Source organism: Amphiprion ocellaris, chromosome 11, assembly GCF_022539595.1.
Source record: "Amphiprion ocellaris isolate individual 3 ecotype Okinawa chromosome 11, ASM2253959v1, whole genome shotgun sequence".
Taxonomy (NCBI): domain Eukaryota; kingdom Metazoa; phylum Chordata; class Actinopteri; family Pomacentridae; genus Amphiprion; species Amphiprion ocellaris.
This window is the reverse complement of record NC_072776.1, coordinates 876,262-890,614: the sequence shown is the minus strand read 5'-3', so window position 1 is coordinate 890,614 and position 14,353 is coordinate 876,262. Positions and strand designations below refer to the sequence as shown.

The 14,353-nt window shown below is 35.2% G+C and overlaps 1 protein-coding gene across 1 annotated transcript; it reads left to right on the top strand.

Moving 5' to 3' along the window:
- The first annotated feature begins 3,224 nt into the window (after positions 1–3,224).
- tmem182a (transmembrane protein 182a) lies at positions 3,225–13,675 on the top strand. The gene is made up of 5 exons (XM_023269427.3): positions 3,225–3,712; positions 7,666–7,789; positions 10,646–10,744; positions 10,844–10,981; positions 11,783–13,675. Exons 1-5 carry the CDS (start codon positions 3,554–3,556, stop codon positions 12,007–12,009), a joined length of 747 nt encoding a protein of 248 aa, XP_023125195.2. The 5' UTR covers positions 3,225–3,553; the 3' UTR covers positions 12,010–13,675.
- Positions 13,676–14,353: the final 678 nt, after the last annotated feature.

Below are 14,353 nucleotides of genomic sequence, written 5' to 3'. Positions count from 1 at the left end.
TTCTAATAAAACATCAGTAAATGTCCACGTCATGAGCACATGTAGCTTCCATCTAAGTCACTGTATAAGATTTGAAACTAACAAAAGCAAGAAGCTTAATCATCGCTTATCAACTGTTTGCACACTTGCTGGAAAACGACATTTTGGACTATGGACCCATAGACTGTTGGAGAAAGTGCTGTTCTTAAATACGGCTTATATGGTTTCATTCAACATAACTGGTACAAGGTAGAATTATATTAGATGTATGATAATAAAAATAAGAAGTATCACATCTGTATATTCACATTACATTTGAGCTTTAAGGTCAAAATCTAAATGGGTTGTGGAAAAGGACAAGGTCTGATGAGCAGATGAAACTAAAATTAAAGTTCATTCATTCATTATCTGTACACCGCTTAATCCTCATTAAGGTCGTGGGGGGCTGGAGTCTATCCCAGCTGACTGAGGGTGAACTGAAGTCACCTATGGATAATTTAGATTTTCCAATTAACCTCAGTATGTTTTAAGACTGTGGGAAGAAGCCGGAGAACCTGGAGAAAACCTACACATGTACAGGGAGAACATGGAGACTCCATGCAGAAAGATCCCTGGAAGGCCGGGACACAAACCGGGGATCTATGAGCTGCAAGGCGACAGAGCTAACCAGCACGTCACAGCCCTAAAATTAAAGTGTAATACACTGGAAAAAATGCTCCTCTCAAAACAAGAAAAAAAAAACTATGTCAAGGAACTTTAACCTTGAAATAAGTGAAAAAAAATCTGCCAATAGAACAAGTGAAAAATGTCTTGGTAAGATTTCTTGAAATAAGATATGATATTTAGAATCAGGAGATCTTAATATTAGCTGGGAAAACTTATTTTAAGCTCTATTTTACCAGGATTGTCAAGATTAGGTGTCTTAAAATAAGCCAGACATGCTTAAAAAAAAAAAAAAAAAAAGAGCAGTTTTTCTCTCAAAAATAGATTTTCGCTTTTATGGAACCTCCTAATCTGAGATGTATTAACCCTCCTGTTGTCTTCATTTATGGGCACCAAAAAATATTGTTTCCTTGTCTGAAAAAAAATACAAAAAAATCAGCAAAAAAATTCCCTAAATTTTTGAAAATTTCCAAAACTGTCAGGAAGAAAATTCCAATAATTCCTTAAGAGTTTTATGTTTTTAAAAAATCCCCAAATTTGGCAAGAAAATTCTTGTAAATATTTTCAAAAAATGAGTAAAAATCTTCCAAAAATTTTTTTATGTGAATGTTCTTAAGAAACATTTTTAACATTTCTTTATTCACCAAAAAATGTTCAAAGATTTCCCAAAAATGTTGAAAATGTGGACATCAGAAGTTTCACTGTGAAAATATGTTTTTTTTTCCCACATTTTCAAACTTTAAAACGGGTCAATTTTGACCCGCAGGACGACACGAGGATTAAACTTATTTTGAGTTTTCTTGTAAAATTCAACTCAAAACAAGATAATTTCAAGATTGTTTGCCTTAACAAGATATTTCAGATGCATTGTCTTAAAACAAGTCCCTCCATCTGCTGAAATGTCACCTGTTAAGTGAATTTATCTTAAATCAAGTGTGATGAGACATTTTGACTAAAAATAAGACAAATAGACTTGGTAAGGTTTAGAGTTTTGCCGTGTATAGAAGCTGTTTCTGCAGGCTTCCTCAGTCCATAAAAAATGGACTAAAAGTGTTTGTTCTTTATTCATGTTGCAGACAAGAAATAAATGATGTTTAATAAACTACTGATCTGAAGTTTTTTCCGACACACACACACACACACACACACACACACACACACACACACACACACACACACACACACACACACACACACACACACACACACACACACACACACACACACACACACACACACACACACACACACACACACACACACACACACCCAGCAGTGGATATGGGTGGAGTGCCTGAGGCTGAGGGTAGCCTGGGTCACATCAGTGTGTAAATTAGTCTGTGTCTGCATTTAGGTTCGCTGCTAAATATTCCCCTTAGATGCTAATAAACCAGAAGCTCCTCTCAACTCATGCTGACTACAACTGACCACAAAATCCGGTTTTTGAAAACATGTGTTAATGAAAGACAAATGATAACTTTGCACATATCCAGAAACAAAACTGCTTTATCTAAAAGTGGGTAAACCGTGTTAAACCTGGTGTCGTCCTGCGAGTCAAATTAACCCATTTTAAAGTTTGAAAATGTGGAGAAAAAAAAAAACATATTTTCACAGTGAAACTTCTGATGTCCACATTTTCAACATTTTGGGGAAATCTTTGAACATTTTTTTGGTGGAGAAAAGAAATGTTAAAGATGTTTCTTAAGAGAATTCACAAAAACAGTCAACCAAAATCCAGCAAATTTCACTGGATTTTGGTTGATATTTATGTGAATGTTCTTAAAGAAAATATTAGGAGTTTTAATGATATATGTGGAATCACTTTAGATATTTCTAGGATTTTTTTGCAAGATTTTTACTCAGTTTTTGAAAATATTTACAATAATTTTCTTGCCAATTTTTTTGTTTGTTTTTTTTTTTCTTAAAAAAACTTTTAAGGGAAACTTTTAAGGAATTATTGGAATTTTCTTCCTGAAGGTTTTGCAAATTTTCAGAAATTTGAGGGATTTTTTTGCTGATTTTTTTTGCTTTTTTTCAGACAAGGAAACAACATTTTTTGGTGCCAATAAATGAGGACAACAGGAGGGTTAATGGCTTTTCAACTTTGAAACTGAATTGCTATTTCATGTATGATCTAATTTTTTCAGATCAGTATCCAGAACTTGCTAAATACAAATCGATATTATGTATTTTGTGTGATTTCTTTTTAAAAAATTGCTTATGCACTGCAAAAATCAAAATCTTACCAAGTCTATTTTGTATACTATCTATATAGTACAAGTCTCCGCCTGTATTTACGGTGTCTGAAATAACTGAAACTCTCACTGAAGTTACACGAAAGGCTGCATTTACAGTAATTTTCATCACATTCTTTACAGGAAATGGCAGCTCCTGGCCTGTGCAGCTGTTTATGTGTGTGTTGTCCTGGTGGGGCAAAGGCTTCGGGGGTTTGGGGGTGTAGCGGGATACTTTACTCCTTTCCTGTCCTTTCAGTCTCACCCTGCCCTGACATTCCCATTCAGACGCTGGGTGTCCAGTTGCCACCGGTTATTTCTGCGTTGATCCCCTCCCTTGCTTCACACTCTTCGAATGCTCCACACTCTCAGCTCCACAGTGGAGAGGAGCAGCCGCCTTCAATCGGACACCAGAAATAGCCCCGGGGTAAAGAGGGTGGTGGCTGCAGACCCCAGTGGAGGGTCCAAGGGAGTCATGTGCACCACTTTGTCCTCTCATAACACAGACAAGAGAGACAGCAGAGGAGTGAAGATCCAGTAACCCAACAGAGTAGCAGACCAGCGGATAAAGCGACTGCTGCTGCCTCTGCTCGCCACATGCACTGGTTTTAGTTGGAGGTGGAAAGTCAGGCCGAGCGTGGGCATTCAGTAGCCGAGCAGCTGATCAAACCTGGACCATGAAGCTTAGCGTGGCGTTGTTTTTTGCAGGGCTCTTTGGGGCGTTGGCAGCTGTGTTTATCCTTCTTTCTTTTGGAACTGACTACTGGCTGCTGGCCTCAGAGAGCTGCCACCCAAACCCTGAAGGATCCATCGGCCCGGGCGATGTGACCATAGAGGTGGGTGCTTTAGGTTCAAAAAGATGATGTATAAATGTTCATATTTGTAACCCCCACTGGAACTAAAGTGAGCTTAGTTGTTCTTGAAGCCTTAATTCTGTTGTTTTACATTGTATTCAGCTTTATTATGAAGTTTGGAAGCTCCACAATCCCAAAAACTGATATTAAAGCCTGTATATTATTATAAGACATACTTTTAACCCTCCTGTTGTCCTCATTTACGGCACCAAAAAATATTGCTCCCGTGTCTGAAAATAATCCAAAAATTCAGCAAAAAAATTCCCTAAATTTAAAAAAATTAGCAAACTCTTCAGGAAGAAAATTCCAAAAATTCCTCAAAAGTTTCCCTTAGAAGTTTTATTTAAAAAAAAAAAATCCCCAAATTTGACAAGAAATAAAGATTTTAAAAAAAATTTAAATGTTTTCAAAAAATCAATAAAAATCTTCCAAAAAAATCCTAAAAATATCTAAAGTGATTCCATATATTTCACTAAAAGTTCTAATATTTTCTTGAAGAACATTCACAAAAAAATCAACCAAAATCCAATGAAATTTGCTGGATTTTGGTTGATTTTTTTTGTGAATGTTCTTAAGAAACATTTTTAACATTTCTTTTTTCCACCAAAAAATGTTCAAAAATTTCCCGAAAATGTTGAAGTTTTCACTGTGAAAATATATATTTTTTTCCACATTTTCAAACTTTAAAACGGGTCAATTTGACCCGCAGGTTGACACGGGGGTTAAAGAGTTCAAACAGGAATCAGAGTTGTTTCTTCTGATCTGAAAGCTGTTGCTCCAGTCAGTCTTTCAGGAGGTGAGCTGCAGGGTGGAGAGGCATCTCTGCAGGATCTCTGCATGTAATCAGACACTGTTTAATGTAGCAGGTGTGCAGCTATGCAGTGATTGAGACATAGCTTGTACCACGTGTCCCAATGATAGAAATACAAATAGCTGAAGTCCCAGAGGTATGATACTGGATTAAATATCACACACTCGGACATACTTGGCTTTTCAGGGTGAGCACTAATGCTGAAACTGAGACATGATAGCAGCACAATAAAACCAACGTGTACTGTATGTTGTAATGCAAGGTGATCTCAGTGTAGTCACTTTGAAAAGATTATTTGTACATCAGTAAGGAGTGAAAAGGTCTGAGGATCCAATCAGAATACAGTGTTAAGATTGTATTGAAGTTTTTCCTTTTAAACAAGCATAAATCCCAATATGGCCTTCAGTGAACTATTTTAAAGTGCTTTCCAGATGTTAGAAATGTTGGTGTGAAATCAATATATTTTGCTGGGAAGAAATGTGCCTTTAATTGCATTATAACCCTTTAGATTTGTCTTGAAACCCCTTTGGATGATCTGAACTTTAAAGCAAATGGTGAACGTATTTAACCTCCTGTTGTCTTCATTTACAGGCACCAAAAAATATTGTTTCCTTGTCTGAAAAAAATCCAAAACATCAGCTAAAAAAATCCCCAAATTTCTGAAAATTTGCAAAACCTTCAGGAAGGAAATTCCAGTCATTCCTTAAAAGTTTCCCTAAAAAGTTTATTTATATATATATATATATATATATATATATATATATATATATATATATATATATATATATATATATATATATATACATATATATACATATATATATATATATATATATATATACATATACATATATATATATATATATATATATATATATATATATATATATATATATAAATAAAAAATCCCCCAAATTTGGCAAGAAAATTCTTGTAAACATTTTCAAAAAATGAGTAACAATCTTCCAGCCAGGGCCCGGTCTGGGTAAACATGGAACTGAATAATAACCCAGCAGCTTTTCCTATTTCACTATTGAGCTCTACAATTCCTGTAGGGACGCATCCTCAAATCCCCAACCCAGTAGTAAAGCACTCTTTAAAGATTTGGTTCCAGTTTAGGAAACACTTTTGGATTAACCAGTTGAGCTTGTTTTCTCCCTTGGTGAATAATCATCTCTTTCCACCATCTCAGATTGATTCAACCTTCAAAATGTGGCATAAAAAGGGATTGGTATTTTTTAAAGACCTTTTTGTAAAAGGTACAATCATTCCATTTGAAACACTACAAAAAAACTATAATATCCCTAAAACTCATTTTTTTTGGTTCCTACAAATTAGAAGTTTTGCTAGTAAGTACTGTAAACCTCAAATGGCTTCAAGTAAAAATATTGATGAAATCCTGGCCTTAAACCCTTATAAAAAAGGTACCATCTGTAAGATATACACCATAATACAAAATATCAGCCCATTTTCATGGAGGAAAACGAAATCAGCATGGGAGCAGGAGCTACATATGGAACTCTCTGAGGAGTCCTGGCAACTTTGTCTACAAAATATCCACACTTCATCCATTTGTATTAGACAACGCCTGATTCAGTTTAAGGTATTGCATCGTCTACATTACTCAAATGACAAGCTTGCAAAAATATATCCTAATGTCAGTCCAACCTGCATAAGATGTCATCAGAGTCGAGCTACTACAGGTCACATGTTTTGGAATTGCCAGTCCTTGAATAGTTTCTGGAAGAATATCTCTGAGGTGCTCTCATACATGTGTAGGAAATTAATAACAGTTTCTCCATTCATTTCAATCTTTGGGGTTCCTCCTCCAGAAATCACTGTCCCTGCATCACAGGCAAAGGCAATAGCCTTTGCCTCATTAATGGCCCGTAGACTTATCCTTCTCCAGTGGAAATCAGATAAACCTCCCTCTTTTGATAGCTGGATTAGAGAAATGCTTTCTATGTTGCAGCTAGAAAAACTGAGATACAGTCGCGCCAACTGCCTGGAAAACTTTAGAGTGACCTGGTCTCTTTTCTTTGAATATGTGCAAAATTTGTGTCCATCTTAAAACATTCATATAACTTTGTGTCAGTGCAATTTACGATGCTATACAATTAAGTGAAGGAGAACCTGTTTGTTTTATTTGTTTATTTATTTCCATGTTGACCTGATGCACTTAGTTATGCTTATAGTGCCATTCATCTTAAATTCATGGTCACGGTAATCATTATTGTATCCTTTTTTCTTTTTTTCTGCCTTTTTTCCTTTTTTTGTGTGCGCTCTTTTTTTTCTGTAAACCAGGGGTGGGTGGGAGAAGGGAATTTGTTCTTTGTTTATTGTAAATGTCAATGTAATGTAAAGAAACAAAAAATTATAAACAAAGTGTTCAAAAAAAAATCTTCCAGAAAATCCTAAAAATATCTAAAGTGATTCCATTTATATCAGTAAAACATGTAATATTTTCTAATATTAAAATCCAGCAAAATTTGTTGGATTTTGGTTGATTTTTTCCTGAATGATCTTAAAAAAAATCTTTTTTTACATTTTTTTTTCCACCAAAAAATGTTCAAAAATGTGCCAGAAATGTTGAAAATGTGGAAATTTTCACTGTGAAAGTATATTTTTTTCCACATTTTCAAACTTTTAAACGGGTCAATTTGACCCGCAGGATGACACGAGGGTTAAAAATGTGTTTATTTTATGAACTCCCTGAACCAAGCGGGACTTTATGATGCTTGAAGCTCCAGGATTCTTCTGCTTTCATTTCTCTGGGAGGCGTTTTATGAGTTACATAACAGGTGGACTTGGGATGTGTTCTTATTTACTCACGTGCAAAAATAGTGACCACCAGTGACCGGTGCTTCCTGAATGAGAACATCCTCGACCTGCATGACTTGTCACCAAACTCGGCCGGCCGGAGGTGAAGGGTGCTGCCTCAGCTCCACCCCTGACCTGCCTGAGCAGCTGCTCCATGACGCCTGCCTCGTTTCAGCTCACAGGCTTTAATAGCATCCGCTGATTATACAGAGCTCATCCATTAGCTGTATTTATATGAACCTCATCCTGCTGTCTTCCTAAAATCAGGAAATGTGTCTCAATAAATCTTTATGTCTTATTTCAGCGTGGAGATGTGGTGATGCAGGACTCCAGCAGTGATGTGACTCTGTATCATGAGGGTTTCTTCTGGAGATGTTCCTTTGGAGGCAACGCAGGTGATGAAAACCTGCTGTGGAAGCTCTGGTTCAGTAAGTGACACACATGACACGGTTCCAACGTGACACCAACTTTATTTTTTATCAGTGTTGGCACTTAATATGGTATATGATATATTTTTAATCCCTTTGTGTCATTCAAAGACAGAAATGGACAGTATTTGAGTTATTATTCAGAACGCAGACTGGTCTGGCCCCACTGTTAGGATTTTAGCAGGGCAGTTTTGCTCACATAACAGATAAAATTCTCCTATATTTCATCTGGTTTTATATAGCTGGTGTTGCTGAAACCCCAAAAAGGGGAAATGCATAATTTTCTAAAGTGGATTTCTGAAACATACTAGAAATTCAGGACCCACTTATAAGCAATTCTCTGGAAATTATGAAAAGTCATGAAGTGTTTAGGTAATAAAAAGTTGTGTTCAGTGTGCTTTTAAGCTGTTCAGGGAGCCCATCGTCTCCAGGCAGTGGTGGAAAGTAACTAAGTTGATTTACTCGACCACTATACTTCTGTATATGTCTGATTTACTTGTACTTTACTTGAGTGCTTCCATTTTATGCTACTTAATTCTAAAGAAGGAAACTACATTTATACTATTGCTTTTGTGACTTTTCAGCTGAAGATTTTACATAATATAACAAGTCTTTAAGCTGCAACACATTGTTAAGGAATAAACCAGTGGCTTCCAAACATTTTGGCTTCTGATCTCTCTTATAAAAAAGCTGTCTTGTCACTTTTGGCTTGGTTTCACTTCAATAAACATTCAAGCTTATCAGAAATCTAGAGTCCAAAACCTGAAAACAGATTTGTTTATCGCAACATTGTTTTTTGTTATTTCCTATCTCGTTAATCATCTCACAATCTCCTGAGATTTATCTGTTGTCTGTATTTAAAACTGTATATAAAATAGTTCAAACTGGCTCCAGTAATAATGATCTAATGATGTTAAATATTATATAACAAAGCTATCAGAGGGATCCAAGTGGTACTTTTACTGATACTTTAATCCTCCTGCTGTCTTCCTTTACGGCCACCAAAAAATATTGTTTCCTTGTCTGAAAAAAATCCAAAAATTCAGCAAAAAAAATTCCCCAAATTTTTGAAAATTTGCAAAACCTTCACTAAGAAAATTCCAATATTTCCTTAAAAGTTTCCCTTAAACGTTTTATTTTTTAAAAATATCCCCCAAATCTGGCAAGAAAATTTCAGTGATTCCATATATATCAGTAAAACGTCTATTATTTTCTTTAAGAACATTCACAAAAAAAATCAACCAAAATCCGGTGAAATTCACTTGATTTTGGATGATTTTAGTGTCAATGTTCTTAAAAATCATTTTTAACATTTCTTTTTTTCTACCAAAAAATGTTCAAAGATTTACCAAAAATGTTGAGAATGTGGACAACAGAAGTTTAACTGTGAAAATATTTTTTTTCCCCACATTTTCAAACTTTAAAACGGGTCAATTTGATCCGCAGGATGACACGACGGTTAAAACTGTATATAAAGTAGTTCAAACTGGCTCCACCTGCAGCAGCTCCAGTAATAATGATCTAATGATGTTAAATATAATATAACATAGCAATCAGAGGGATCCAAGCAATACTTTTACTGGTGCTTTAACTGCATTTTGCTGCAAATACTGATGCACTTTTACTTATGAAGGATTTTTAATGCAGGACTCCTACTTGTATTGAAGTATATTGACAAAGCTGTATTGTTTTTTGTTTTTTTTGTTTGCTTGTTTTTTAAATAAACGGATCTGAATTCTTCTTCCTCCATTGCCTCCCACAAACTAAACAAAATATTGAGGAGTGAAAACAACATATAAGACACATATAAGTTGATGCATTGCTGCAGGGAACATGGCTGCACAATAAACGTCAGTGTTTTTATTTGCTGCAGTTGTGTTTGATGAAACTGTCCGACACCATCGCAGCAGAATCCCCCCTCGTGTGACTGTTTCAAGGCCGTGCCATGTGATGTTATTCTGGCTGTTTGTCAGGTGACTGTGCGTCATCTATTTTCTGATGGCGACTTTGAATGGGTGGCCATTGTCAGAAACAGCCTGCAGAAATGAAAGGAGCTTGTGAGGGTCTGTGGAATTTCACATGTCGGAAGAAGACGCGAGGAAAGAGAAGGGAGATGATAAAGAAACAAAAACACAACAGAATGAGCTATCATGTCCTTCATCAGTTTAGTTAACCCTCGTGTCGTCCTGTGGGTCATATTGACCCGTTTTAAAGTTTGAAAAAAAAAATATTTTCACAGTGAAACTTCTGATGTCCACATTTTCAACATTTTTGGGAAATCTTTGAACATTTCATGGTGGAAAAAAAGAAATGTTTAAAAATGTTTCTTAAGAACCTTCACAAAAAAATCTACCAAAATCCAGCAAACTTCGCTGGATTTTGGTTGATTTTTTTTTGAAGGTTCTTAAAGAAAATAGAAGTTTTTCTGATATATATGGAATCACTTTAGATATTTTTAGGATTTTTTTGGGAAGATTTTTACTCATTTTTGAAAATATTTATAAAAATTTTCTTGCCAAATTATGGGATTTTTTTAAAAAAAATAAAACTTTTAAGGGAAATTTTTAAGGAATTATTGGAATTTTCTTCCTGAAGGTTTTGCAAATTTTCAGAAATTTGTGGAATTTTTTTGCTGAATTTTTGTATTTTTTTCAGACAAGGAAACAATTTTTTGGTGCCTGTAAATGAAGACAACAGGAGGGTTAAATTTAGTTCCATGAAAGACAAAATAAAAAAAACACAAATAATTTTTCTGTGTTTTTGCAATATTTCATGCATGCATCTTTCCTGAACAGGCTGTATTAAAACCACTTTCATGTTTTGGTGCAGAAATACATTTATTTTTTCTCTCTGCAGCAAACCAGGCTCACTCAAAGGAATGCATGCCTGCCTACCTCTTCCCATTCCCTGTGTCTCATCAGACACACAACGCCACAGAGTATGATTCTGCCATAAGTGAGTATTTGCCTACATTTTCCTTTTAATACAGTGATCTCATTGTCCTACATGATGGAAGGGGTTCATATACAACTGGCTAACATCTGTGTTGTCCAGTCTACAGAGGATTCTGGAGCATCTTTATGCTCATTGGTGTGGCAGCTGTAGCCCTCGGTGGCTTCTTCATCATCTGCGCTGCTCCGTTTGCCAGCCACCATTTGTATAAAACAGGGGGAGGCCTCTTCCTGACATCTGGTGAGTTAAAGACAGCAGAAGAGAAAAAACACATTCTGAAGTAATATATAAAAGTGTACATCAGACTTTTATTAAATCAAATTTGAAAAGGGGGCTTTTTACTATCATTTATATCAGTATGAAATAAATGTGTCAGTTTCTACCTACCTGATGAAATAACTAACTTGCAATTGTTGCATTACATGGACAGGTTGCACTGCTGCATTTCCTCATACACTGTATTTTTTTTATTGTTAGCACTTGACACATTTTTCAATTTACATTACATTTACATTTTTTTAATTCATAATGTATTTTACACTTTATTGTACATTTGCATTTTAGTATACTTTTTCTATTATATTTATATGATGCTTAATAGTTGTCTATTGTGGTGTGATCACTTTACTCTTTTTGCTTGCTACTGTAACAAAAGAATTTCTATTCTATTCTATTCTATTCTATTCTATTCTATTCTATTCTATTCTATTCTATTCTATTCTATTCTATTCTATTCTATTCTATTCTATTCTATTCTAACCTAATAATAGCCTTTGTGATAATGAGTCGGTCACAGGGGCCAGTTTTCTGCAGAAAAAGTACTTTCAATTGTGATATTGCGAGAGTTTTTGCCAGATTATTATAATTATTTTTAAGTATAATATTCACTCCACTCTTAATCTTAAAGTTTTCCAGAGTTGGATACTATTATTTAAATTATTGGTCTAAATCCTCCTCCCAAATGTGGTTAATATTCATTTTAACTGTCTGTTTTGAATGCGTTTGAAGCCTCGCAGTCTCATGTCTTTACCTGTATTCCAGCTCTGTTCCTGCTGTGTGTGGTCATCATGTACATACTGTGGGTGCAGGTGTTGGACGTTGTAGACGTCTACATCGACCACCAGCGTTCTTCTCTGTGTCCGGGCTTCAGTCTGTCCCTCACCTACGGTCTGTCCTTCATGTTCGCCCCCGTTGGCATCTTCTTCTGCCTCCTGTCCGGCCTTCTTTTCCTCCTCATTGGTCGAACCATCCAGATTCACTACCACTGATTTAAAGCAGCAGCAGGTTAGAGGAAAGAGACTGAAATGTCAGAATATGAATGTCTTTTACGGTTCTTTTTTTCTGCTGTGTAAACACAGGACACTGTAGATTCTGTTTGGTAGCTCTGTAGTGTAAAAGATCTGACAAGCGCGAACACTTTTCATTCGTTGCTGAGCTCAGAAATGGCATCATAATGACTCCAACCTGAGCTAGTTTCAGTGTAGTTCCACCCAGCACTGTGTGGAGGATTCACAGCAACCCTGATCATAGATAAATACCTGTAGTGCAAATATTTATTTGAATCTTACGTGTCGGCGGTTGCAAGAGTTGAGAATGTATGTACATGAAATTTAAAGTTGATGTTGTTAACCCTCCTGTTGTTCTCATTTATGGGCACCAAAAAATATAGTTTTCTTGTCTGAAAAAAATCCAAAAATTCAGCAAAAAAAATCCCAAATTTTGAAAATTTACAAAACCTTCAGGAAGAAAATTCCAATAATTCCTTAGAAGTTTCCCTTAAAAGTTTTATTTAAAAAAAATCCCCCAAATTTGGGAAGAAATTTCTTGTAAATATTTTCAAAAAATGAGTAAAAATCATCCAAAAAAAAATCCTAAAAATACCTAAAGTGATTAGATATATATCAGTAAAACTTCTAGTATTTTCTTTAAGAATGTTCACATAAAATTTTTTTTGTGGAAGTTCTTAAGAAACATTTTTAACATTTCTTTTTTTCCAACACAGAAATGTTCAAAGATTTCCCAAAAATGTTGAAAACGTGGACATCAGAAGTTTCACTGTGAAAATATATTTTTTCCCACATTTTCAAACGGGTCAGTTTGACCCACAGGACGACACAAGGGTTAAATGAATTCTCTTTTGTTTGCTTTGGAATATGAAATATAAAGGCTGCAAGCATGCTGAAAGAATAATCTAAATATATATTGTGTTTTGTATAGGGTTTGTAAAAAACAAAAACAGAAACAAAGCAAGGTGGTGTGATCATTTTTATATTATGTATATACAGCAATAGTGACAGCAACCTTTTCTGCATTCAGTTTAAAGCCAATGACGTTCTGTATTTTTGTTACTGTCCATCAATGCAATGAAGAAATCAAAACCAGGAGACATTCAGCTTCTCAATATTCCAAGTTTATTCTGACACCAACTGGATTATACTATAGATGGAATCCTTTAAACCAGGTAATATACTTTAAAATAATTTCAGCTGCGTCGATATTGGTTACTGTCTGTAGCTGTGTATTTAAACACATTTGGTATTCTGCTGGGTATTTATGACAGCAGGGCAGCATATGTGTATAACCTCAAAATAAACCACAGTGCACATGTTCATTAGAATAACTGAATGTCAGCCAATAAAGCAGCTTTGCTCATTTTTTAAATCAGTCTTTGGATGCACAGAAAACATTTGTTAGGTAGATCAGTTCAATATTGGGTTTGATCCTTTTTTTGCTGACTATAATAAGGATGTAGAATATCATCACTGAGTCCCATAATATAATCAAATAGTCATATTTATGGAGTGTATTATCTTTATATTTTCTGCTTTTTTTGCAGTATTACTTTGCTGTTTGTGTACATAGCCTAAAACTCTGCAGATTAGAGGTTCAGTGCAGGTTGCTATGTTTCTAAATAAAGAAACAATTTTGTGTTAACGCTGTTGAATGCATTTCTATTATCAGTCTCTCTGAATTGTTCAGTGTGTTGTGAGTATGTAGCATCATGTCTGCCAAATAAATGACTTTTTTTGGTGAGTGTTTACCACTAAAATGACAAGGTGAAGGCTTTAGTGTGTGAAATAAATAATGCTGTCATTGAAACAAGGCGGGTATGTGCCCTTGAACGCACACTTTTCTAAATATAGCATCATGTGTCAGAATTAACAGTCCCAATTTTCAAGAAAAGAAGTAGAAGACGCACTTAAGATGCTAAAAATATGAATTTATTCCACCTATGGGAAGAAGGTGACCCAATGCAAAAACAAAATGTAAAAAAATGGGCATTGTGAGACTAAAAACTAAAAAAAGAGGAGCATAAAGAAGCTAGGAGACCAAAAACACTGGCCAGTCAGGAGCAAAGTCTTGCAGTTTGGAATAAACTGCTTCTTTTATTTTTTGTTACTCTATGGACATTTTTTTCTGTGAAATGGGCTAAATTATGTGGGAAAAAGTGAAAAATTTGACTGAAGTACCACAAGATGGCACTGCCATCTCACTGGATTTCCACATCAGCCTGCAGCCTGAGAGGAAGAAATCCCATTTTTGCTTATCTGGAGTCTATGTGGAGTGCATGTGGCGTTATGCATTTAATCACAACTTCAGAGGTAGGATCTG